Source organism: Hetaerina americana, unplaced genomic scaffold (genome assembly GCF_022747635.1).
Source record: "Hetaerina americana unplaced genomic scaffold, ioHetAmer1.1.p SCAF_63, whole genome shotgun sequence".
Taxonomy (NCBI): Eukaryota; Metazoa; Arthropoda; class Insecta; order Odonata; family Calopterygidae; genus Hetaerina; species Hetaerina americana.
The window spans coordinates 1330647-1355338 of record NW_027287239.1 but is presented as its reverse complement, the minus strand read 5'-3'; the positions used below and the strand labels follow the sequence as shown (position 1 = coordinate 1355338).

The following is a 24692-nucleotide window of genomic DNA, read 5'->3' as shown; positions in this document are numbered from 1 at the left end:
GGAGAAAGCAGTTGAGTTCTGCAGGAGACAGGGGTTAGTTATCACCAACACTTGGTTCAGACACCACAAAAGACGCAGGTATACATGGAAAATGCCAGGTGACTCGGGAAGATATCAGCTAGATTATATCCTGGTTAGACACAGGTTTAGGAACAGTGTGATAAATTCCCACAGCTTCCCGGGAGCGGATGCGGACTCAGACCACAATTTAGTTGTTATGAAATGTAGCGTACGTTTTAAAAAGATAAGGCAGGGGCGGCGAGTTAGAAAATGGAATGTAGAAGCATTAAATGGGTTGAAAAGAAAGGAATACAAACAGGCGGTAGAGAAAATCATGGAGGACGGTAAAGAGCTAAGTACTATTGAAGAAAAATGGGAATGTATCAAAAAAGGGTTGTCTAAAGCGGCAAAAGACACTATTGGAACCGTTAACGCTAAAAGGACTCGTAAACCATGGATCACGGATGAGATGATTACAAAAATGGATGAGCGGCGAAAATGGAAGAATATAAATACAGAATTAGGCAAAATGAAGTACAAAGAATTGAACAATAAATTGAGGCGGGCAACAAATAAAGCAAAGGAAGCATGGTGGAAGACGCAGTGCGAGAATATGGAAAGTCTGCAGAGGAAGGGGGAAATCGGTGCGCTTTACAGCATAGTTAAATCTTTATCGGGAAGTAAGAAAGGGAGATCAACGATAGCAGTTAGAGATAAGGCCGGTAAGGTAATAGTTGACGCAGGAAAGATCCAAGAGAGATGGAAGGAATATGTAGAAGACCTGTATAGTAAAGAGCTTAGACCAACAAAGTTAGACATTGAAAAGGAACATGACGTAGAGGAAGATAGCTTAGGTCCAGGCATACTAGACAATGAGATAGAAAGGGCATTAAGGGAGATGAAACTAAATAAGGCCGTGGGGGTAGATAACATTCCCGTGGAACTTTTGAAATGCTTGGGAAAATGTGGGAGGAAGAGGCTATATGGGCTGATCCGTAGTATTTATGAGGAGGGAATCTGGCCGGAAGACTTTGTGAGATCAGTTTTAGTTCCTATTCCGAAAAAGGTAAAGGCCACGTCATGTGAGGACTATAGGACAATTAGTTTGATATCCCACGCAGCTAAGGTTGTTCTCAGGATCATAAACAAAAGGATAGAGAGTAGGGCAAATGATTACTTAGGGGATGATCAGTTTGGGTTTAGGAAGGGGAGAGGTACGCGTGATGCCATTGCAGTAATGAGATTATTAATCGAGAGGAATATAGAACACAACCAGGAGGTATTTGCCTGTTTCGTAGATTTCGAAAAAGCGTTTGATAGAGTAAATTGGGAAAAACTAATGAGTATATTGCAGAAAATAGGAATAGATTGGAGGGAAAGGAGGCTAATCCGCAACCTGTACATGTCTCAGACTGCTCAGGTGAGGGTGGGAAACGGGGAGTCAGGATGGGCAGTGTTAGGAAGGGGTGTAAGGCAGGGTTGCCCATTATCACCGTTGCTGTTCAACCTGTACGCAGAAGAAATGATCAAAGAGGCATGGGAAGAACTCGAGGTAGGAATGAAAGTGGGCGGGGAATTCGTAAAATCAGTTAGGTTTGCTGATGACCAAGCTTTAGTTTGTCAGTCAGCCAAGGGGCTGCAAGCATTGCTTAGTGAATTGGAAATTCAGTGCGACAGGTATGGGATGAGAATCAATATTAATAAAACAAAGGTTATGCGATTTTCTAGAAAGAAAAAGGCCAAGCTTAACATTAAAATAGGAGGGCAAAAACTAGAGCAGGTAGAACAGTTTACGTATCTCGGTAGTGTTTTGGACCAACACGGTCAAAGTAGTAGGGACGTAAGGAGAAGAATTGCGCTAGGCAAAGAGGCTTTCACGAGGAGGAGGGAGTTGATGACGGGGACTTTGAGTAAGGATGTTAAGAAAAGACTCGTAAAAACTTTGATATGGAGCGTAGCTATGTATGGCGCGGAAACGTGGTCATTGAAGCAGGAGGATAGACGTAGATTGGAGGCTTTTGAAATGTGGGTGTGGAGAAGAATGGAGAAGGTGAAATGGGCAGAGAAGAAAACAAATGAGGAAGTACTTGGTATGGTGGGCGAAGAGAGGGGTTTGTTGGGAGCAATCCTATGGAGGCAGGAAAAGTGGATGAAGGGGGTGTTGACCGGCAGTGGGATGTTGAAGACTGTGATAGAGGGTAGAATGTTGGGCAAAAGAGGAAAGGGAAGGAACAGGATAGGGATGTTGGACGGGATGAAGGGAGGAAGAAAGTACTCAGAGATGAAGAGGGACCTGATATAGAGTAGGATGATGGATTTTGTGTTTTGTTAGGAGTAATAAAATATTTGTTTGGTGGTTGTGTCAGTCCAAAAACCTACCTTAACCGGTAGATTACTTAAAAAAAAAAAAAAATATATATATATATATATATATATATATATATATGCACATCTGAGCATAATTAATTTGTCTGTCTATATGTATTTTTGTGTATACTACCTTGATCAAAAAGTTCCCGGAATAACCACCGTGTGGCGCTCCCATCGTTCCGATTTGAGTTCTGTTTTTTTTGTTAAATTGGTACATCTGTTGTTGATATTCCCTTTAAATCTTAGTGTCATAACTTGACATTTGCAAAAGTTACGTAGCCAAGAGTACATCTATCTCTGTGTGTGTTGGCGATTTTTTACAATTGCAGAAATGGATTTAAATTTGCAACAACGAACTTGTATTAAATTTTGCGTAAAAAACGGATTTAGTGGCGCACGGACGTTGGAAATGTTGGAAAAGTGTTTCGGCAACGATTCTCTAAAAAAAACGGTCGTTTACCAGTGGCACGAGCGGTTCAGAAGTGGTCGTGAGTCAATCGAAGATGATGAACGCAGTGGCAGACCATCGACATCGAAAGTCGGTGAAAAAATTGATAAAGTAAAAGAAATGTTGGTCAATAACCGCAAATTAACCATCAGAGAAATAGCGGAGGACTTGAACATTGCCTATGGATCCGCCCAAGACATTGTGGTTAATGATTTGGGTTTCCGTCGTGTAGCAGCAAAGTTGGTGCCAAAAGACCTCAATTTCATGCAAAAAAGAGACCGTGTTGACGTCGCAAAAGACATGATTTGCGAGGCTGAATCCGATCCCACATTCATCAAAAGGATCATTACTGGAGACGAGACGTGGGTTTATGAGTACGACACGCAATCCAGACATCAGGCAAGTGAATGGCGTTCACCAAATGAGCCGAGACCAAAAAAACCACGTCGTTTTCAGTCAAGAAAGAAGGCAATGCTGACGGTTTTCATGGATTACAACGGTGTAGTGCATCATGAATTTTTGCCAGAAGGCCAGACAGTAAACAAAGAGTATTATTTGGGCGTTATGAGACGTTTGCGTGAAGCAATTCGCCGAAAGAGAACAGAAATGTGGGCAGAAAACTCGTGGATTTTGCACCATGATAACGCACCGTCGCACAGTGCTATCATTATTCGTAATTTTTTGACAAAAAATGCAACAAATACCATCCAACAGCCACCGAATTCACCTGATTTGGCTCCCTGTGACTTCTTTCTGTTCTATCGAGTTAAAAAACCATTACGGGGAACGCGTTTTAGCAGCCGAGAGGAAGTAATGGAAAAATCGCAGGAAGCACTGATGGACATACCGAAAACCGAATATAAAAAATGTTTCGAGGATTGGATCAAGCGCTGGCATAAGTGTGTTGCAGTCGATGGGGATTACTTTGAAGGGGACAATATAGATTTAGATGAATAAACTTGTATTTTTAATTTTCTGAATAAATTCCGGGAAATTTTTGATCAAGGTAGTATATGCATGTTATTATAAAATTTATGCCTAATGTAGTATGTATACAATGATGGATTAAATGAAAGAGGTGAAATTAGGTCTCAATTTTGCCCTAATAAAGACCTCTATCTATCTATAACAAGTTGATTTCTATCTAATAATCCAACCAATATTAGGGTTTATTACTGTGGTTATCTTTTGTGCTAGTGGTGGTGTCATGTTAAAACACTGGAGGAAAAGAACGGAAAACCACCTCAAGTATTTATCCCATGACATTATGTTGGTCACAAGTATGAATATGAGTCCTAACAACCACAGAACCTGACCTGCTGAACAGTGTCTTGCACCTGAGAGGGCAACGGAGGGGCAAGTCTTCTGTGGTCATCAGCAAATGAAATCCTTGTGAAGTAGAACCAGTAGCGGCAGAAAGGATGATAACCCATATGAGAACTTAACCAGTTAGAATTTGGAGATCCAATTTTTGGAAAATGTTGAGGGCAAGGAAATTAGAAAATGCATATATCCAATTGTAATTCAGCGAACAAAATGCAGGTATTTAGGGTTATATGAGGTATGATGGAAGGACAGCGGGGATATTTAGAATGACATTTGTAGAGTAATATACAGAGGTGGGGAAGAGAGAACCTACGAAGAGTGATAGCAGTATTGAATTAAAATGTAGGAAGGAGGATAGTAAACATAAAGCAGGTGAGTGATATTTTTAGCAGAAGTAAAATTTTTAGCAAAGTAAAAGCTGCACCAATGAACTTGGTCATTACTCAGACCTACATGCCACCCAGAAATCATAGGGATAAAGAAATAGGATATGTGATCAATTAGGGGAAATAGGCAATTTTGGGTGCTGTGGAAGAAAATATATCTTGAGATTGAGGATTGGGATGCGACAGTAGGCAAAGTGAGTGATGGTGGTGGGGCAGGGGACGACAGTTAACGAACAAGAATGACCGTTCAGAGAAAGCAAAAGAGTTCTGCAGGAGACAGTTTTTATCCATAAGAAACATTTGGTTTGCATAACACAATAGGTGAAGGCATACATGGAAAATGTCCTGGATTCAAAAATATATCAGTTGGACTATATTATGGTCGTTCACAAATTTAGAAACACTGTGATTAATTCAATGTTTACTGGGAGCAAATGCAGATCCAGATCATAATTTAGCATTAATGAAGTGCAGCTTCCGACTCAAAAGATAAAACATGGAAAATAGTTGAGGAAATAGAATGCAGAAGCATGAACTAGAATGATAAGAACGGAATACAAGCTAGCTGAAGAGAAAATTATGAGTAAGGAAAGAGGGATGGGCACAATAGATGAAAAATGGGAACATATCAAAAATAAGATACGAGGGTCATCCGGAAAGTAGTACCCGTTCGTGAAATAAAGACACAAAAGTAAATATTAACAAACATAAAAAATTTTATTTGAAAGAGGATACTTTAAACTACTTCTCAACATAATCTCCAAGCAAATTAAGGCATTTGTCATAACGTGTGACAAGTTTCTGTATTCCTGCTGCATAGTCCTTCGCCGCCAGCTCATTGAGATACGCGAGGGACCCATCTTGCACAAATTTTTGCATAATGCAGATGGTGTTTAACAATTTCATGAACAATTGTTCGAGAAACATTGGGAAAATGCTCACAGATGTCATCAATTGTGACGCGCCGATCGTTCCTCACGAATTCGTCAACTGAGCTCACCAGTTGGTCTGTAATGACAGACGGTCTCCCCGAACGCTCATCGTCGTGTGTGTTCCCCCTCCCCATGTTGAAGTTGCGACACCACCGCCGAACAGACGACTCGTCCATTACATTGTCTCCATACACCTCCTTTAATTGGCGATGAATATCACATGGGCGAACGTTTCTTGCATTGAGGAATTTAATCACTGCCCTCACTTCACAACTGGCGGCGTTCTCAATTTTTTTAAACATTGTAAACAATCACAGAAACAACACAGGCAATGCTAGCGTCACGCAACTTGGCTCAGAGAAGGCAGACAAGCCACTGAAGCTATCTGACCTCGTCCAGCGGCTACTCGCGTCGTCAGCACTTCATGCGGCACGAACGGGTACTACTTTCCGGATGACCCTCGTATATTAAGGTGGAAATAAAATTATACTAACTAGGAGAAGGAAAAGGAAGCCATGGATTAATGATGAGACTATAAGAAATATAAAAAATTTTAGTCCAGAAGGTTTAGACTTAAAAAGAGAATATGATGTCATAGCAGTAATGAGATCATTAATAGAAGGAGCATACAGTTTGATGGAGTAAATTGGGTAGAATTAATGAGTGTACTTTAAGAGATAGGAGTAGTTTGGAGGTATGCATGTATTCACACACATAGAAACACCCAAATTATACATTACATTTAATTGTATCTGAATCCATAAAATAATGAAAATTGAAAAATCATCATTTTCCCACCATTAATGATAAACTCTACAATATTAGGAATACAATGTATATTTGCACAGTTCAGTTTCATGACATTGTTAGGAAGTAGAAAATCATATCAGCATCAACACAGGATTGCTATAAACTAGGTATTAATGACAATTTACTAATTATTAATAGATATTAATTTTTAATGGTATTTCAATACATCAAAGAACTTCAGTAATTCCTGCATGAAAAAAATGGAACATCACCACCATTCTAATAGAGATCCATTCTATTAGAGCCAACAGAGCGAATCTCTTTGGAATATTTAAATAGATGGAATCCACATTTAGATAGATTCACAAATAACAAGTCTATGGGCACAATTGCTGTCGTGCTTGGCCATGTGGTAAGGATATGTAAATGAAATTTTGCAGTCCATGGAAAAATATTAGTTTTGCATTCACTAATAACCTTATCAGTATATATTCCAAAGAATAGTAGAAAAAATCTCGGCATCTCCACAATTCACAATTTATTTATCACGCGGCCAGTTGTCCTGATGAAGCTGTGTAGCAGTAAAACAGTTTGTTCCATGTACCATTCCTTCCACAACCATAAACTATTTCTAGACTACCATACACTCACATTTTAAATATCGGGTCCTGAGATGTGAATGCTTTTCACTGCCCACTGAGCAATAAACTATACAACCTCTATTGACCAAGATTTCCTTTCCAGTTTTTCACGAATTTTTAAGCATGAATTCTTAACATTATCTCACTTACTTCTGGAACATCACCACCATTCTAATAGAGATCCATTCTATTAGAGCCAACAGAGCGAATCTCTTTGGAATATTTAAATAGATGGAATCCACATTTAGATAGATTCACAAATAACAAGTCTATGGGCACAATTGCTGTCGTGCTTGGCCATGTGGTAAGGATATGTAAATGAAATTTTGCAGTCCATGGAAAAATATTAGTTTTGCATTCACTAATAACCTTATCAGTATATATTCCAAAGAATAGTAGAAAAAATCTCGGCATCTCCACAATTCACAATTTATTTATCACGCGGCCAGTTGTCCTGATGAAGCTGTGTAGCAGTAAAACAGTTTGTTCCATGTACCATTCCTTCCACAACCATAAACTATTTCTAGACTACCATACACTCACATTTTAAATATCGGGTCCTGAGATGTGAATGCTTTTCACTGCCCACTGAGCAATAAACTATACAACCTCTATTGACCAAGATTTCCTTTCCAGTTTTTCACAAATTTTTAGGCATGAATTCTTAACATTATCACACTTACTTCTACAATCATGTCAGAGAAACTCAAGTGTAACGAGAAAACTTGGAAAAATTACACACACTACAAAAAGGCTACATACAATCCAATCACTCAAGCAGGACCACACCTGATTGGTCATATTAGAACATTGTAACTCGCCAGATCAATCAGAGCACAACCAAATGTCGGCGTCCAAAAAGAATACAATGACAGAGTCAGCCATTGAAACATCAATGCTCTTTAATGCTATCCAGAGTAAAATTTGAGAAATCGATGATGGAATTCATCAGAAAAGCCATAAATTCTGCAAGCTACATAATTAATTGGAATAATACTTGATGAAGCACGGCTATAGGAATTAAAAGAATTTTTAATCAAATTCAGATAAAATAAGTAGGTAGCCTGCACTAAAAAACCCTTTCTATTAATACGTACTTATATAACATGGTATTCAAACTCAAAAACATAAATACTTAATGATTACTATACTGATGTGCGGCTGCAATAGGCAGGCAGTTGTTTCATAGAGCGACAATTAGTTTGCCAGGGGTCAGTTGGTTGAGATAACATATCTTTACGTATTCATGCAAACAAATCATTTGTATTCTTAATCACATTGCTATGTTAGTAATGCATATGCACCGAGAATATCAATCCCTTCAAAACAGGCCAGTTGAATCAGTTATTATTTCGTTCCACTTCACTTACTTTGACAGGAAGTCCCTAAGATCAGCTCTGATAGTGGTTGGGATATCAGGAGGATTGTCTGTTATGATACAGCCATTTATCAGGGATAGTAAAAGGATTCCAAAGCGATAGATGTCAGCCTTTTTGCCTCCTCTTCCAACTGAAGGGGGAAATATATTTTCAGTTCTTTCTGCAGCAGATGACTGATAGATATCAGAAAGTCTTTTGTCAAGGCTGTAATCTCCAAGCTTGATGATCCCTGGATGTAAAAAATGAGCAGAGCATGACTCAGAGAAATAAGGCACAGATAAATCATAGGAAGCTAACTTGACTTCATAAATTACCTGATTTGTCTATGTACACACTGGTGTCCCTTAGATCTTTGTGTACAACATTGTTATGATGAAGGTATGCAAGGGCATTCAACACTCCAATGGCACAATGACGGAGGATATCAGTATCCACAGATAAATTTTCAGTCAAATACAGGGCCAAATTTGTTCCAATGACAAATTCCTGGAGGTGAAAATTAATAATGCAAAAAAATGTTAAGTTATCACAGAAAAGGCATCATTACTTATATAGATAATACAATGCAATGGTCATAAACTAAACCAACAAAACGAAAGAATTCAACTACAAGGCTGCTCTGAAAAGTTCTCAGCCTCATGATGAAAATGACATTTTTGTTTTCCAAGAGTTTTATTTTTCAACATGGTCACTAATAATATTGATAATTTTCATCCAGCGGTGTTCCAGGGTCAATATCCCATCTCTGTAGTGTTCTTCTGGAAGTGCTGCAAAGTACTTGTCTACAGCCGAAATCACTTCCTGAATGGACAAAAAAAAGTCAGCCAGAGAGGAAACTTTTTGAATTTTCAGAAAAAGTGGAAGTCCAAGGGAGCCAAAACTAGGGTATAGGGTGGATGTTCCAGCACTTTGGAGTGCAAATCCCTCCCATTGCCAAGACACTTTTATGGGCAGGTGCATTGCCCTGATGGAAAACAGTTTTTCCCCTCTGCAAGCTGGGTCTGCTTTCACGATTTTTGCATCCAATTTTGTTAGAGGTTAGAATAGTACTCCCCAGTAATTTTTTCACCTATTCCATGGTAGCCGGTGAACAGAATTCTTTTTGCAAAAAATCGAATATATGCTATCAAATCAAAAGGCCCAATATGTGTTAAGAATACATTACCTGAAGAACTACACAGACCCTAGGATAAACGTTCAATAAAGTGAAAACAATTCAAGTTTTGAGACCTACCTATAAACTTTTGAAGTATTTCTTCAATCCATAGGGGAGTATGAATGATGAAGGGCAGGGGCATTAGAAAACAGAAGAACAAAGACCTAACTGGGAACAAAAGATAGGAGTACCACCAGGAGGAAGTTGATAACATTCTGAGGGAAGATAAAGGGATGAGCAGAGTAGAAGAAACACTGCAATGTCAAACAAGGAATAAAGAAAGTGATCAATGATACAATAGGAATGGTGATTAGGAAAATTATTTGGAAGCCATAAGATTGTAGAGGAAATGATTAAGGAGACATATGAAAGAAGAAACTGGAAGAAAATGGACACAATTAGGGAGACAAAAGTAAAATGAGGTCAACGATTAACTGAGGCAAGAAACTAATCAGGCAAGGGAAACACGATGGAAAGAGGTTTGCAAGGATATGAAGTTTTTACATAGACAGGGCGGAATAAGCATACTATCCATCAAGGTGAAGGAAGTGCCAGCATGCAAGGAAGGAAATTCCTATTAGGCCATTAGATATACAAGGAGAAAATTAACAATTGTGGAAGAAGCAGTCCTGATAAGATGAAAAGAACATATAGATGAATTATAGTAGTAGTAGTTTTAGGGGAGGCGACTGACAGCTGAGGTCATTTGCGCCATTAGGGATGGACAGGAAAGGATGAAGGGTAGAGAGAAACCTGGCATCCGCATTAGCCTACTCTTAACAAAAGGGGCCAAGGGGTCTGCAGCTTAGCGTCCCATCCAATGGATGGTGTACTCACTCAAAGTGCTCTCCACGAAACACCTCAAGTGGGATCGGGATACCATTGAAAAACATCTGCCAACACCGGGATTCAAACCTGGGTTCTCTGGGTATATGAGATTGAAGAAGGCGGAGGGAACAGATAATATTCCTGCATAACCACACATAGCCTTCAGGGAAATAAGGAAGGACAGTTTTTATGAGCTCATTCATTGTATTTGAAGGAGGAATTCAGCAGGAAGACTAAGATGGTACCTATCCTAAAAAAAATGAAACTCAGCATATATGTTAGGGCTAGAAGTTTGATTTCACACGTGGCAAAGGAATTCTTTAACATCAACCAAAGGATGGGTACTTCAGAGATGAACAGTTTGTGCTTAGAAAGATGTGTGCATGTGAAGGAATGGAAAAAACAAGGTTACAAGTGCAAAAGAACTGGGAATACAACCAAGAAATACTTGCACATGGTTTGTATAAAAAGTATTGGGAGAAGTTTAGGAAAATAGATTGAATTCAGATATTGCAACAATGCCTCAAAATTCTTAAAAGTACATCCCTTGAACGTTGACACACTTAAGCCAGAAGCTTTTCCATGACTTAAAGGCTCCCTGGTACGCGGATTCTGGAAGGTCCTTAAGGGTAGAAGTGCAGGCTTCTTTGACAGCACTTAAGAGTCCCATGGTAGTGTCCTTTGAGGTAGGATTTCACTTTTGTGAATACAAAATAGACTGCTGGTGCCAAGTTCGGACTGTAAAGGGGTTGGGGAATTGTTGCAATGCCTCTGCAGAAGGTCTTCGACACTCGACTCTGCTCTTGGTCGTCCATCATGAACTTCAGGATGAGTTTAGCGTAGATCTTTCGCATCGCCAAATTTTCAGTGATAATGGCGTGCACTTTCATCTTATCAATGCCAATACAATCTGCGATCATGCACACACTTCCAAAGGTCTGAATTCAGCACTTCACACACAGGTCAGGAAAAAAATTGTTGCCAATACCTTTTACTCAAACCTTGTATGCTGGTTGTATTCTGCACTTGTACAGAAATGACTAGTAAACATTTTAATATGGAGGGTAGTCTTGTATTGTTCAGAGTAAGTGAGGCATTGGGATAAGTGTAGATAGGAGAAGTTTGAGATGTGGAGCAGTAGAAAAATGGAAAAAATAAATTTAACGGAACTGAAAATAAACAATAATATTCTAAGCATGGTAGAGTAAGGTAAAAGGTTGTTGAGAGAAACTTGGAGGCAGGAGATATGGAGAGGAAGTGGGATGCTGAAGATATTAATAGAGATAAGAATACTGGGAAAGGAAGGTGGAGAAAGGGAAAGAAGCTGTAATTTGGGTGCTACGGGAAATAGAAATCAAGCAGAGCTAAAGAATGGATTATTGTAATATATATGGGGTGTAAGGATATTTCATAGCATCTTAGCTATGGCTGCAGCATTAGTATACAAGTATTTTCATGGTCCATCAAAACTTGGCCTACACAGTACACTATTTATTATTTTTAATAAGTAAAGACTAATAAATTAAATAATGATAATGGATTTAATTTCAATGGCAAAATTATGACAACAAGACCTTCTATTATATTTAATCACCATTTACATTACAATAGTTGGATTTAAACAAGACATCGGTAGAGGAGGCAAACGCACCTATGTGTGAATTCAACCCACAACCTCTCGGATTATCAGGTGATAACATTATACCACTGCCAAGGAGGCTGGCATACATACTTTCAAGTCTTAATTAGACCACAAGTTCATAATATTCAATGGAAAATTATGACTTGATACCCCACTCAACTACAAAAAGATTTTTTGTTAAGCGAAGAATTATTAGCTCGCTACGGTATATACAAAATGAAATACAAATAATTCAGAGTGAAAAAATGAGCAAAAAATAAAATAATACAGTGGCAGAAACATATTTTGTGTCGAATTATGTGATATACTATACAGGATGGACTTCCTACAAAAAAGCCTGCTTTCTTCACTGTGTTCATGGTGAAAAAGTCAGTAAAAGATAGGGTATTTTATATACCTGGAGGCGAGCCATTTTTGAATGATTTTCTGGATGCCAGCTTTTATTATATATGATTGTTTAATCTGAGCCATCAACTTCATGGTTTATGTTCTTGTGATAATATTTGAATAAATAAGAATTAGACTGGCACCTGCTAAAAATATAGGAGCAACATGCCTGACTCTTGGAGTTAATTAATTTCTTTCATATCTAAGGCCAGAGCCCAAAGGGAATATTAGGGCTCACATTTGAATAGCGAATTAGTAGGTTGGTAATTTCTAAACCTTCACCATGCACCGGTAATCATCTATGTAAATAGTATAGACTTACCTCTAAAATGAGAATCACCAGGCAGTCCTTTTCTTGGATGTATTTCATGTTAATGTAATGTACCAAATTGGGATGATTAAGTTTCATGAGGAAGTTTAACTCCTGTTCAATGCTGGTTATCTGAAAAGCAAAACAAGTCATTTTAGAAGTCTATCAATTTCCACTGATGGAAAAGCAATGAACAAAACAGCAAAATGTGTACATGGGCAAATGTTATGACAGCAAACATTAATGAGAACAACTTTAGCTCTTTAAGCGGAAGGGCGTGATATGTTACGATGTGAACATGGCATCCTGCATACATTAAGTTCACTTGATATCGACAATTTGAAGTTTTAAACATTAATTAAAGGGTTAAAAAGGTACTTATGAAGAAGTACCCTCCTTTTTCTCCCAAATATATATTTCTGCAGAATCTTTTCAGTGTGGGTGAAAGTGACAACTTTACAATATAATACTCAGAAGTATTAAAATGAATTCATAAATTAGTGTACTTAGTAAAATTATAAGTTAGCAGTTATTTAGTATAACAAGCATAATATTAGCTTTGATTTTCAAAAGATGTACTTTATAGTTCCCCGTCAGAAATATTAATTTTGGCAATTATTATTAGCAGAGTGTAGAAAGAAACTATGATGCAACTAGCACAATTGATCATATCGTACCACATTAAAAGTAATCAACATGATTACTCTTATCTTCTACGGCAAATTAATTTTAGTGTCCTTGTCCAGGCTAAGAGGCAAAGGATTGTTTGAACCTGCTTTTCATTACACTAACTACTCTCAAAACTCTCCTATCAATAGATTCAAGATCATTGCCAGTAAATATGTCAACTTGATCTTGAGGAATTAGAAATATTTTGTAGATTTCACAGAACTTCACTGCAGTACAACTGATTTCATCATAAATGCGGCATCTTCAGGAATCTACAAAGTTTTTCTCATTCTTCAAGATGTGATTTCACAAGGTTGAGTCTGACACCATTGAATTAATTTTTATTCTTTTATTTAATTTTGAATAAACTCAAAACAAAACTCAGTAACATGATCACAAATTGTGAAAGCTTTTCAATTCAAATACAGTGAAACTTCTTTTAATGACCACCCTAGTTAAAATAACTACGATTTCCTAGAACAGATTGTAATACCCAAATGTCCAATGTATATAAATAGCCTTATCAAAGACTACCCCTAATCCAGATAATGTTCTTTAACCAGATTTTCCCTCTATTTGGTGACCAAAGATGGCCATAAATTTGGGATGAGGGTAACAAAGAAACTTTACACTTCCGAAATAAAGATATAATATTTCACAGCCATGGTTTCGATGCTGCACATCATCATCAGGAAACATACATCAACGTTTTTTCAACTTATATAGTCTGGCTCCAAGAGGAGAGTAAGGGAGAGGAGAGGGGGTAAGGTAGGGGGAGTAAGGGAGAGAGGCGGTAAGTTGAGTGCAGGTGCAGAAACCTATTAGTTGGCTAGGGGAGGCGAAAGGAATGTATTTGATGGTTTCTGGCTCCAATTTGTGAAAGTTTATGTTCATTAAATGATCATTAAATGAAGAACACAATGTAACACTCCACCATTCTTAGAAATAGCGGCGGAAAAAAAACACAATGTGTTCTACATTTAATTAGGGGTTTTTTTTATCTACAATGGTTTGACCTTCATTAAGGGATGGTCGATGATTATCACTACCTTGGTGGGGGTGGGGTTGGTGCCGAAAGATATTGAAGTCTTTTAGGAGTTATAGGAGGGGGGAATGGGAGAGGTATATTGTTTCATTGAATAACTCAAACTTGTCAGACTGAAGGGATTGAGAAATGTCCAACTCCTCCTAAGCATTTAACCTGTGTCCTTTCATTTCAGTATGAAGAATGTCTGCTGCAAAGTTACCAGTGTGATGTTTATCTAAGAGGTGTTTGGCAAATTGGGATCTGTTGTCTTTCTTTGTGAAGCATGAACAGTGTTCTTTAATCCTAATATCGAATGTCCTCCCTGTCTGTCCAATGTAAATGGCGTTGCAGTCTGCACAATTGAGTTTATAAACCCCACTTTGTTGCATTATGTCAATCTTTTCTTTGGGTGAACCGAACAAAAACGGGCAGCCTTCCCTGCCAGGTTACACAGGGTATGCAATATTCCAACGTCACTACACAACAAACAAGAGGAACTCCGTAATATAAAACAAATTGCAGTCAACAATGGCTACAGGGAAATAATGTATGACAACATGTACAACAGAAAACAAACACAGATGGCCCAGAAATCTATACACCACATATCTAAACTTGATGAGCACCGATGGCAAAGAATTCCATTTCTTGGCCACATTTCACTCAGGATAGAACAAGTACTCTCCAAAAACAAAATCAAGACAGCATTTTACAAAACACATACAAAAAACATTAAAGGTTTGAATGCACATAATAGGAATTGAAATCTAATAAGGCCGTGGGGGTGGATGACATTCCTGTGGAATTACTTAAAGGTTTAGCAGAATGTGAGAGGAAGGATTTTTACGGACTGATTCATAGTTTGATGAGGAATAAAATTGGCAGGAAGATTCTGTCAGATCAGTTTTAGTTCCTATCCCAAAAAAAGGGAAGGACGCCATCCGTGAGGACTGCAGCCCACAAAGATAAAAGATTGGATTAGGGCTTTATAAGTTTGATTTCACTCTCAGCTTAAGTGGTTCTCAGCATTAATCGGAGGATGGAGACCAGGGTGAATGACTACTTAAGGGATATTCAGTTTGGGTTCAGGAAGGGGAGAGGCATGGGTGATGCTATAGCAGTAATGAGGTCACTAATAGGAAAATAGAATATAATCAGGATGCATTTTTCTGTTTCATAAATATGGAGGAAACATTTTACAGAGTGTATTGGGTGGATTTAATGAAGGTATTGCATAAAATATGAGTAGATTGACAAGATAGGAGACTTATTTACAACCTGGACATGTCACAAACTGCTTAGGTGTGAGTTACAAATGGAGATTCGGGATGGGCAGTTTCAGGAAGAGAAGTAAGGCAGGATTTTCCATTATCACCTGTGCTTTTCCATGCATATGGGGAAGAAATGGTAAGAGAGGCATAGGAAGAACTGGATGTAGGAATGAAAATCGTTCGGAAATGTATGAAATCAATTAGGTTCATGGATGATCAGGCTATAGTTCGCCAGGCAATCAAGGGTTAGCAAACATTGCTGGGTTCTTCAGAAAGCCAGTGCAATAGGCATGGGAAGAGAATAAATGTACACAAAACGAATGTTATGTAGTTTTTGAGAAAGAGGAAGGCTTAGTTAAACTTTAAAATATAAGTTCATAAACTGTCTCTGTATTGGTCTCATCTAAGTGATGAGGACATAAGAAGAATTGCATTAGGTAAAGAAGCTTTCTCAAGGAGGGATTTGATGAGAAGGACATCGAATTAGGAGGTTAAGAAATGGCTTGTAAAAACTTTGATATGGAGCGCAATTCTGTACAGCAAGGAAACAAGGTCACTGAAGCAAGATAATTGGCACTGATTGGAGGCTTTTGAAAAATGGATTGGAGAAGGCTGAATGGAAGGAAAGGAAAACAAACTAGGAAGTGCAGTGCATGATGGGGGAGGAGGGAGGATTGATGGGAGAAATCCAGAGGCAGGAAAGATGGATTCAGAGTGTTTCGATTGGGAATGGGATGTTGAAACACTGATAGTAGGGAAAACTATGGGCAAAAGAGGGAGGGGAAGGAATAGTACAGGCATGTTGCATGGAATGAAGGGTGGGAAGAAGTCCGTGGAATTATAGGGGGTTTATTGTGGTGTCTAATTTCAGATGGTGTTTTAGGTCAGGAGGGGCAAATAAGTGTTACGTTGTACATTTTATAGTCAGTGTCCATCTACAACCTATAAATCCTGTCCATCTACAACACCAATATTAATAATACTGTTCACATTAATATTTTTTGAGCTATCATGCTCACAAAAAACCTATCACATTCACACAAAGACAGGAGGACACAAGACATATTTTCTCCAAAATGTAAATTTCCTTCTAAAGAAAAAATGAAAAATTTATCATGAATAGTTCAAACCTGCTTCAAGTAATTGGCCATGTCCTGCTGTAAATTTTCATCATTCCTTGCATATGAAATGGGTGATTTCTTAAGATGAGAGTTATTGACTTTTGGCTGATGTACTGAACTTTTGCTACATCGCAGTGTCCACTCTACAACAGCTAACAACTCTCCAGTTGTTATGTCAACAGCTGAGTAGACAATACTGCCTCTTTGTCCATGACCTAAAAGAGAGCATTTCATCAATTATGCCAAAAAACCTTGTTAAATAAATAAATTGTAGTTAGGATAGGGGCATGATACAAACTACTCAAATTGGATAAAACTAATGTATTACTACTAAGGAAAATTCTACCTATCTCATGAATATTGGCTAAAAAGTAAAAAAGGTAAACAGTAACGTTAAATGAAATATTTATTATTCATACAAGTATGTGACCAAGCAATGAGATGAGGCATTGTCATTAGCATCTGCCTTTCTTTAAAAGTATGAATGATAAATGCACACACAAATATCTATGCATATGTAAAATGCATGGTAAAATTATTCGTCAACTTGGAATCGGTGATATGATAGTTTTCAATGATTTGTTTCAAATCATGACATTAAATTTCATTTACTTATTTAATCCAAACATATTTTCAAAATTGACATTACAGTACACAAATATTTCTTAAACCAGCACCCATATCATATTTATTATTCAATTAATAAATGTGCTACTTTGAGTTTTATATTTGAAAATTTATATAGCAAAGAAAATTGGACAAGAATTGTAGTTTTAATATTTCTTATGGGTATGATAAGAGAAAAACTATAGTGGTGCCATATTAAACACATCATATTTAAAATTAGAAACATAGAAAGGAAAGTTGAATGGAAGAATACAGTGATGAAGACCAAGAGAAATGTACATAGGGCAAATTAAGAAGGATGTAAAACAGAAAATCTTCCACAGAATGAGGAAATTAACACTAAATAAAGAAGAATCCTGAAGTAAACTAATCTTAGGATTGAAGCACTGACAGTTATGATTCTCACAGCTTGGGAAGGTACATCAGAATCACTATTTGATGCACATACAGCACCATTGATGGTTTAAATGGCTACATGAAACCAACATTTAATTACACACAAACAAGTGTATATTTAGGGTGTTTTTGTAGCGGCAGGTACCATAGTATGCAGTACCTCCATTTTTGGAGAATATTTCTACAGGGGAAGTAAGTGCATGGATCAACCAATAGGAAGCACTGAACTGGCACAATACTCGGCTAATTAAATATGCCATGGAAGATTTAAAAATTATGAAAAATACAGTAATTTGCTAAAAAGGAGAGAACAACCTCGGTGATGTATTGCTGATACATTATAAAGGCATCATCCAATAAACAGAAAGGAGAAAGGACTTCACCTTGAGAATTAAATGTTTTGAGATTATGGTATTGATGCCGAAGTAAAAATTCCTTTATGGCTCACATTTTATTTTTCATTGCCAATTGGGTGAAAAATCTGAGTTTAGGCATTTAAAAAATTTAATGGTGTATTCTTCTCATTGATAACAATTAATGAAACATTATCATTAAATTCAACAAAAATGACTTGCTCATCACTTTAAACTGAATTTCAGTTTAATACAGCAGTTAATTGGTTACCATTATCACATTTCACATGCATACTCAGAATATAAAATTGAAACTAGATGTCCTAGTAATTATTGTACGAGACATGGATCACAGGAGTAATATTCAAAGTATGGCGTGGAGACATGAATATGATTCACCCCTTAATTATGTGTTGATGTTTTGTAGGCCCTTATATCACATATAAGAGATGCATTATTATAAGATTTGCATCATGATGGAGGGAGAAAAGACGCTTTTTGATTACAACTAAAAACATGTGAAATTCTTATCTGTAACCACGAAGTAGCTTTTACTTTAACATAAAAGAGCCTTGAGTACCTGAGGGATAAGAATTTGAAAAGGAGGAGGTGAATAAATGTCATCTTTACAAAGAGCATAATAATAATAAGATTGATTCATAATTATATGGCACAGCCACAGTGATATAATTATCATGTTGGACTGTCAGTTAAGATAACCTGAAAGACGTGCGAATTCTCATACCCTTCCTGACCTCCAAGAAAACACATTTTTGTTTCATATTCATCCCAAAAATCAAAGTTCTTATATTTCAATGAAAACTAATTTAAAAAAGGATAGGTTCACACAATTGAGTTTACCTATAGTTTAAAATGTCACAATCAATGACTTTCTAGCTAGAAATTGAGATATTCTCTACCTATGTGGAGAATCATCAATCCCTGGGCATGACTTAAAGAGGAAAGAGAGGGAAGATGCAACTGAGAGGAAGATTAGAGGGGAAATGTATTGATTAACAGGAACAATGACTTTTATTGGAAAATTATAGAACAAAACAAAAACTTTTTTTTTACGCATTTTACTGACAGTCATATTATGACACCTTTATTATAGGAAACTATTTGATAGGATTCCTTACGAAAATACACATTAAATTTCAATGAAAGTTGTCTTCTTATTTCTTAAAATCAGAGCAACCTAGAGAAATGGAGGTGACACACGAGACTTGGCATTTTCATTGAATAAATTTTTATTGCCAACTAGTCGCCAGTAAGTATCTATTCTGTGGAAACGCAAGGCCTTGCATGTCACTTCCTTTTTATTATAATTTTAGTTTCCAGGGTATCCCTGTCACTGACAATCCCTGACTAATTTTTTTTTCTTCTGAAATGCATTTATGCAAATTGTTGTGTTTCAAGTGACCATTGACTTTTTTTAACAAGACTAGCATTATGTCTTGCAGTATAAGTTGCTTGAGAAACACCATTTTATTTATTCATGACATGGAAAGTGGCATGATGACCAATATTCCCTCAGACAACATTTGGGGTGACAGGCAGATTTCCATTTAGGCATACGTTAGATACATTTTTTCCAGAAATAGGAAATGAAAGCATGGCTAATTTGGAGACTACATTCATGATGGTATAGCACAACAAAATTAGCGATTACTTCAATCAATTGATAGGTCAACTCACAATCTGCAAACAATTAACAATGTTTCAAATTTTTCAACCCTCTACTTTTTAAAATAGAGGTGCTAATTTACTAATCTAAAATGGGATAAATAACTAAATTTTGAAAGGTCACAGAATTACCCCTACATAATTATAATACGTCAAATTAAATATGCTTGATTCATACCTTTTCTATTTTTGGATTTACCTATCCAGTTTAGAAAACAAAAAAACAAAGAATGTTATTTCTAACAAGATTAAGTGATGTCTTAATAAAAATTGATTAGAGAAAGCCAATTTGACAAGAAATTTGATATATGTTTAAATCTTACTCATTAAGACAGATAAATCTAATGGAAATGGAAGCCAACTTACCAAGACACTTCCCTCGCTGAACTTGCCTTTCTCCACGATTGTTAAAGTGGACTATTCTTGTACCACGATGATCACAGTGGCTCACGTCAGCTCCTTCAGATATGGTCTTGCTTCTGTAAATGTCAAATGCAACAGTAATATAGAGTTTTGCCTGAGCCGCTCACACAAAGATAAAATTACAAATGAGATAGACAAATTAAGACCTGCATACAGCATTGACATTGTTAATGCTTCACACAACCTTATGCAACTGTAGTCACTTACAGCAAGTGGACAACTATCAATATTTAGGTATTTTTGTTGATGAAAAGTTTAAGTTTAGCAGCCATAGCTTATAGGTTTAAATAGTAGATTAAGGAAATCAAACTACCAGTTCTTATAATTAAGGATTGATTGCCATTAAATGTTTATCTAATGATTTATTATAGTTTGAAAGGATTGTTAAGATGGTATTTTAATTAGGAATATGGCAAATTCATTAAATATTAATGTTCTTAACAAATATCCAAAATTGATTTTAACATGAATTATCTACAAAAGTAGTGATGACTTTTGATTATACAATGCATGCCTTAGCATAAGAAGCATTGAGGAAAGTGGAGAATAAAGTGAGTAGAGTAAAAAGTGAGAACTATGGTATGTTACCTAAGTAGCAGACTGTAAAAGCCCAAGAGGATGCCTGATAAAAAATGATCACAAATTTACAATTACAGTATTTTAGCTCATAAGGAAACATTGTCAACTGTAAATGGAATTGAAGAGGAGTAGAATGTTCTTATTGAAGACTTCTTCAACCCTTCCTCCTTAACAAATAAGGAATTTCAAAAGAAACATACATGACAAAGTATGGCAGACATTGTATGATGGCAAAGAAGCGGTACTGATTATCAATTTACTTGTTTTGATTTATATTTCATGAAATATTGCAAATACTTGGGTAATTTAAGAGTCATTGGGCAAAAACCACTGTCATGTTATTTTTCCCTAAATAAAATAGTTTTCACACAAAGAGCATGGCTTGGAAGGGTTTTAGAGAAATTGATTACTAGATAACTTAAATTAGATTATAATAACTAATGTGCATGCATGATACATGGATGAAAGATTATTGTAACATAAGATTACATAATATTACAAAAACATTACACGAACCTTCGAATTGGAAATGAGCTTGCTCTTACAATTGAACAGCTCCGACTCCGCGAAATACATTTCTCAGCCAAGGGGCCACCATTTCCATTTTTAGATTCAATACTGCCTAGCACCACTCCTTCATCTGCTTCAATTTCTTTCTCCTCAGATACTCCCCGCCGTCTCCTCCGCCTCCTGATGGCTTCTTCTTTCAGAGCTTCCCGCTTCTTCCTAATTTCTTCTTGAATGGCTTGCCTCTGTAAAAAGGCATTCCACATAGCAATAAAATGTATCACACTTGTTAAAATTGGAACAAGATCAAATATAAATAGAATAACAAATTGAAGGAACAGAAATTATCAGTTCATTAATGTGAGCTGCCCATTATACTTTTAGTTAATCAGTTTTCAATTCATTGCTTGCGTTAAAGAGCTTACTGATGGATTTAAAAATTATTGACTGGGTTATGTCTACTTATGCCAATGTGAGCATTTTAAGAAAAACTCTTTTAGTAGGAATAATTACTTCACTTTTATACCATGGTTTCATTGGTGGTAAAACTTTTACTGGAGAAATAAATAAGCCTTCTTAGGGTCTCGGTGGAAAATTTAATAATGCACCAAAAACTCTAGAGAAAAAATGAATTTTAATTTAGTTTTTAGATTTCTTGACAACTGAGGTAATTTGTAGGTAAAAATGAAATCTAGCCATATAAACGTAGAAAAAAATAGGAAATTTACATAATTTACCAAGCTGTCAGATAAAGTTTGGCAACTGTGTTTCTCCTTTCATAAAATTGCTGGGATATAAACAGAAAAATAGAAATTCATAAAACAAAACTTGTCATATACTGAGTGTAAATATTATCTAGCACCTATGCATAATAGGCAAATACAGTTTAATATTGTTGCCTCTTACATGATATGATTACCAAATCACCATCAACCTTTCACTTTTAAACGTATATGGATTGTCTTGGAGCTATATGAAAACATTGCCACATGGTCATATTCCATTACCATTTGGAAACTTGAATACATGCTTACACTAGGAAGTTATTTCAGTAAATATAAAATAATAACCAAGTGAATATTTGAATGAAAAACAGTAATGGGAATAATATAAAATATGTTTTGCGGCTCAGAAAGGTCTAGGCATGGAATGTTGGAGATAATTTATAATGGTATACTTTAGAAGGAAACTATGTATCTCATATGCCAAAGGCTTTAAGGGACATTATGAATGTTCAGTTGACCTACTCATATACTGGCTCAGTACCAGAATAGGGTTAATCACAAAACAGAAGTATATTATACATATTGATTGGGTCATATGCTATTCAAGAAACAAGATTTGAGAAAATTTATTGATGCTAATAAAGCGGTCTCTGGCTTCATTTCAGAATGAAAGTTAGATGGGCACTAAGCTCAAGTTGTGCATCTTCCTAAGGTCTCAAGCTCTTAATTTATAATATACAGTGATCAAGGTAAAGCAGGAAAACCTTGCCTTAAAACAAAACAAACTTCTTTTGGAAAAAGATTTGAAATTATATTTTTTTCAAGCCATTAATTCTCAATTATTTATTAAAGGAAACAAAATGAATAACTACGCTTTAAACTTAAAATTCAATTTAAAGCTTTCATTCATTAGACACTTCACAGCCAAAGGCTAAAGAGGTGCTTTGATGTTGGTAACTTTTCAACAATTGTGATGATTAAAGAATGAAGACTTTTGAAGCCTACAGAATTTCTTAATTAAGAATATCTCCATGACTTACCATGCTTTTCATAATGGAAATTATATTTTAACGTGAAAAACAATTACATTAAGTAAACTGAGGGCCTCACCTCGCGGTCCTCTTTCATCTTTTTTTGTTGCTGCTGCTCCAGATTTTGCTGCTCTAGACGAGACTGCATTTCCTCGTAAAATGATTTAAACCCAGGTTTGTTATGCTGATGAAGGAATTTCTATAACATAATAAATAAGTGAAGAGATATAGTGAGCTCTACTCATAATTTTTACATAGATATGCACAATACTGACAAAGATATTTGTCAAGCTATGGTTAAAATATATTTTTTATCACACATCACTCGGCAAGGACTATCAAAGTCTGTTGTCTCAGGTCTTCTTCTCTAAACTTCTAAAACCGTGGCAGGCATTTTCCAGAAGCCAAATAGGGTAGAAATTATAAGCATCTAACCTGCACATGCTGAGCTAGCTCAAATATCATCTCTTCTCCACGGCGGCTGTAGGCTAAAGATTCCAATTCTCCTTTGAGTTGGGATATGTTTTGGCATGACAGACCTTTGCTTTGCTCCAGTGAAATTGTAGGAAGCCTGACAAATAAAAATGTTTGTCAGTTGAACATCCATAAACGAGGACTACACGCCACAATCGTTCGATAATATGCCTTCAATAGATATAAACGGATAAACAATTCAAAGCCGTCATCTTGAAATTCCTTACTGATCTGGATATTTTTCCGGACATACTATATGGAGATCGATTTGAGCATGTATTTCCTGTGGGCCTTCAGAGCTGGATCCCTGTTGAGGCGTCAATGTTATCACGATGTCGGGGGGCCGGGATACTCTCCAGACATCTGTATCTCTCAAGTCTCGCAGCTCCAAAGAAAATATAGCCTTCAAAAATGATTAAGGAATATCTGAATCATTTTTCACTGGAACTACATAGAAATTCACGTTGGATTGATAGGATGTCTTCATAATAAATTACCTTTAAAGCTTGTATTTCATTTTCTTGCCTTTCGTGACACGACTCCGGGTCAGCCATTAAACCTAAGAACCCATATATACTCAATACAATTACTAAATTTAAAGCGTATTAATTTCACAAATGATTATATGTGAACACCCTTACCGAATTAAATAAAGCCATCGATATTTAATTGACCACGTAATCTCAGCTGTCAAACATTCCTGCCTATTTTCACACGCAACGCTTATCGCATGTCTTTCCCTAAATTTTCGCATCTACGCCGTTTTTGCACGAGGAGTTCAAAGGTTACACGCAAGGTAGCGTTATTCGTACTTGGATGGACGTAGTTTGAACTTTGACTTGGAACAAGGTTTAATTATTTCCCGGTAAATTTGATTTGTTAAAAGGTTGTATATTATCTAAGATTACTTATGGAATATTGTGTGCATTATGCTCATTAAATTTCGACCATTTCGTTTTTTTTTAGGTTTCCCTCTTTATTTAATACCATCATCATGTGATTATCGTTTTTTTCAGTGAAAAGAAGAAAGGTCTGGAATTAATCGGAAAATTGATTTCATCTGCATGATATGGATAAGAATACAACTTTGGTGCCAATTTATCGTAATTCAGGGAATGCAGGCCACTAAACATTGATTCCCAATTTCGTAAGTCGCCAGGCATACTGGATGTATATAAATCCTTGTCCACGAAATGAGCCGGGTTATCACAACTAATGTCAATACCATTACTTTTCTTAATTTCACTA

The 24692-nt window shown here is 36.5% G+C and overlaps 1 protein-coding gene across 2 annotated transcripts in view; it reads right to left on the bottom strand.

Moving 5' to 3' along the window:
* Positions 1-24194, bottom strand: part of Gcn2 (eukaryotic translation initiation factor 2 alpha kinase Gcn2) — a 119700-nt gene extending 95506 nt beyond the window's left edge. Inside the window, exons 1-12 of one of the 2 annotated variants that reach the window (XM_071594564.1) lie at positions 24086-24194; positions 23942-24003; positions 23672-23847; positions 23406-23541; positions 23050-23169; positions 21224-21459; positions 20072-20184; positions 19884-19904; positions 16653-16858; positions 12568-12687; positions 8547-8718; positions 8224-8461 (exon numbers count right to left, since the gene is read on the bottom strand). In XM_071594564.1, coding sequence (XP_071450665.1) covers positions 8224-8461; positions 8547-8718; positions 12568-12687; positions 16653-16858; positions 19884-19904; positions 20072-20184; positions 21224-21459; positions 23050-23169; positions 23406-23541; positions 23672-23847; positions 23942-23998 — 1595 coding nt within the window. In that variant the 5' untranslated portion in view covers positions 23999-24003; positions 24086-24194. The remainder of the gene's footprint in view (positions 1-8223; positions 8462-8546; positions 8719-12567; positions 12688-16652; positions 16859-19883; positions 19905-20071; positions 20185-21223; positions 21460-23049; positions 23170-23405; positions 23542-23671; positions 23848-23941; positions 24004-24085) is intronic. The other variant, XM_071594565.1, reaches the window with a different exon arrangement.
* Positions 24195-24692: the final 498 nt, after the last annotated feature.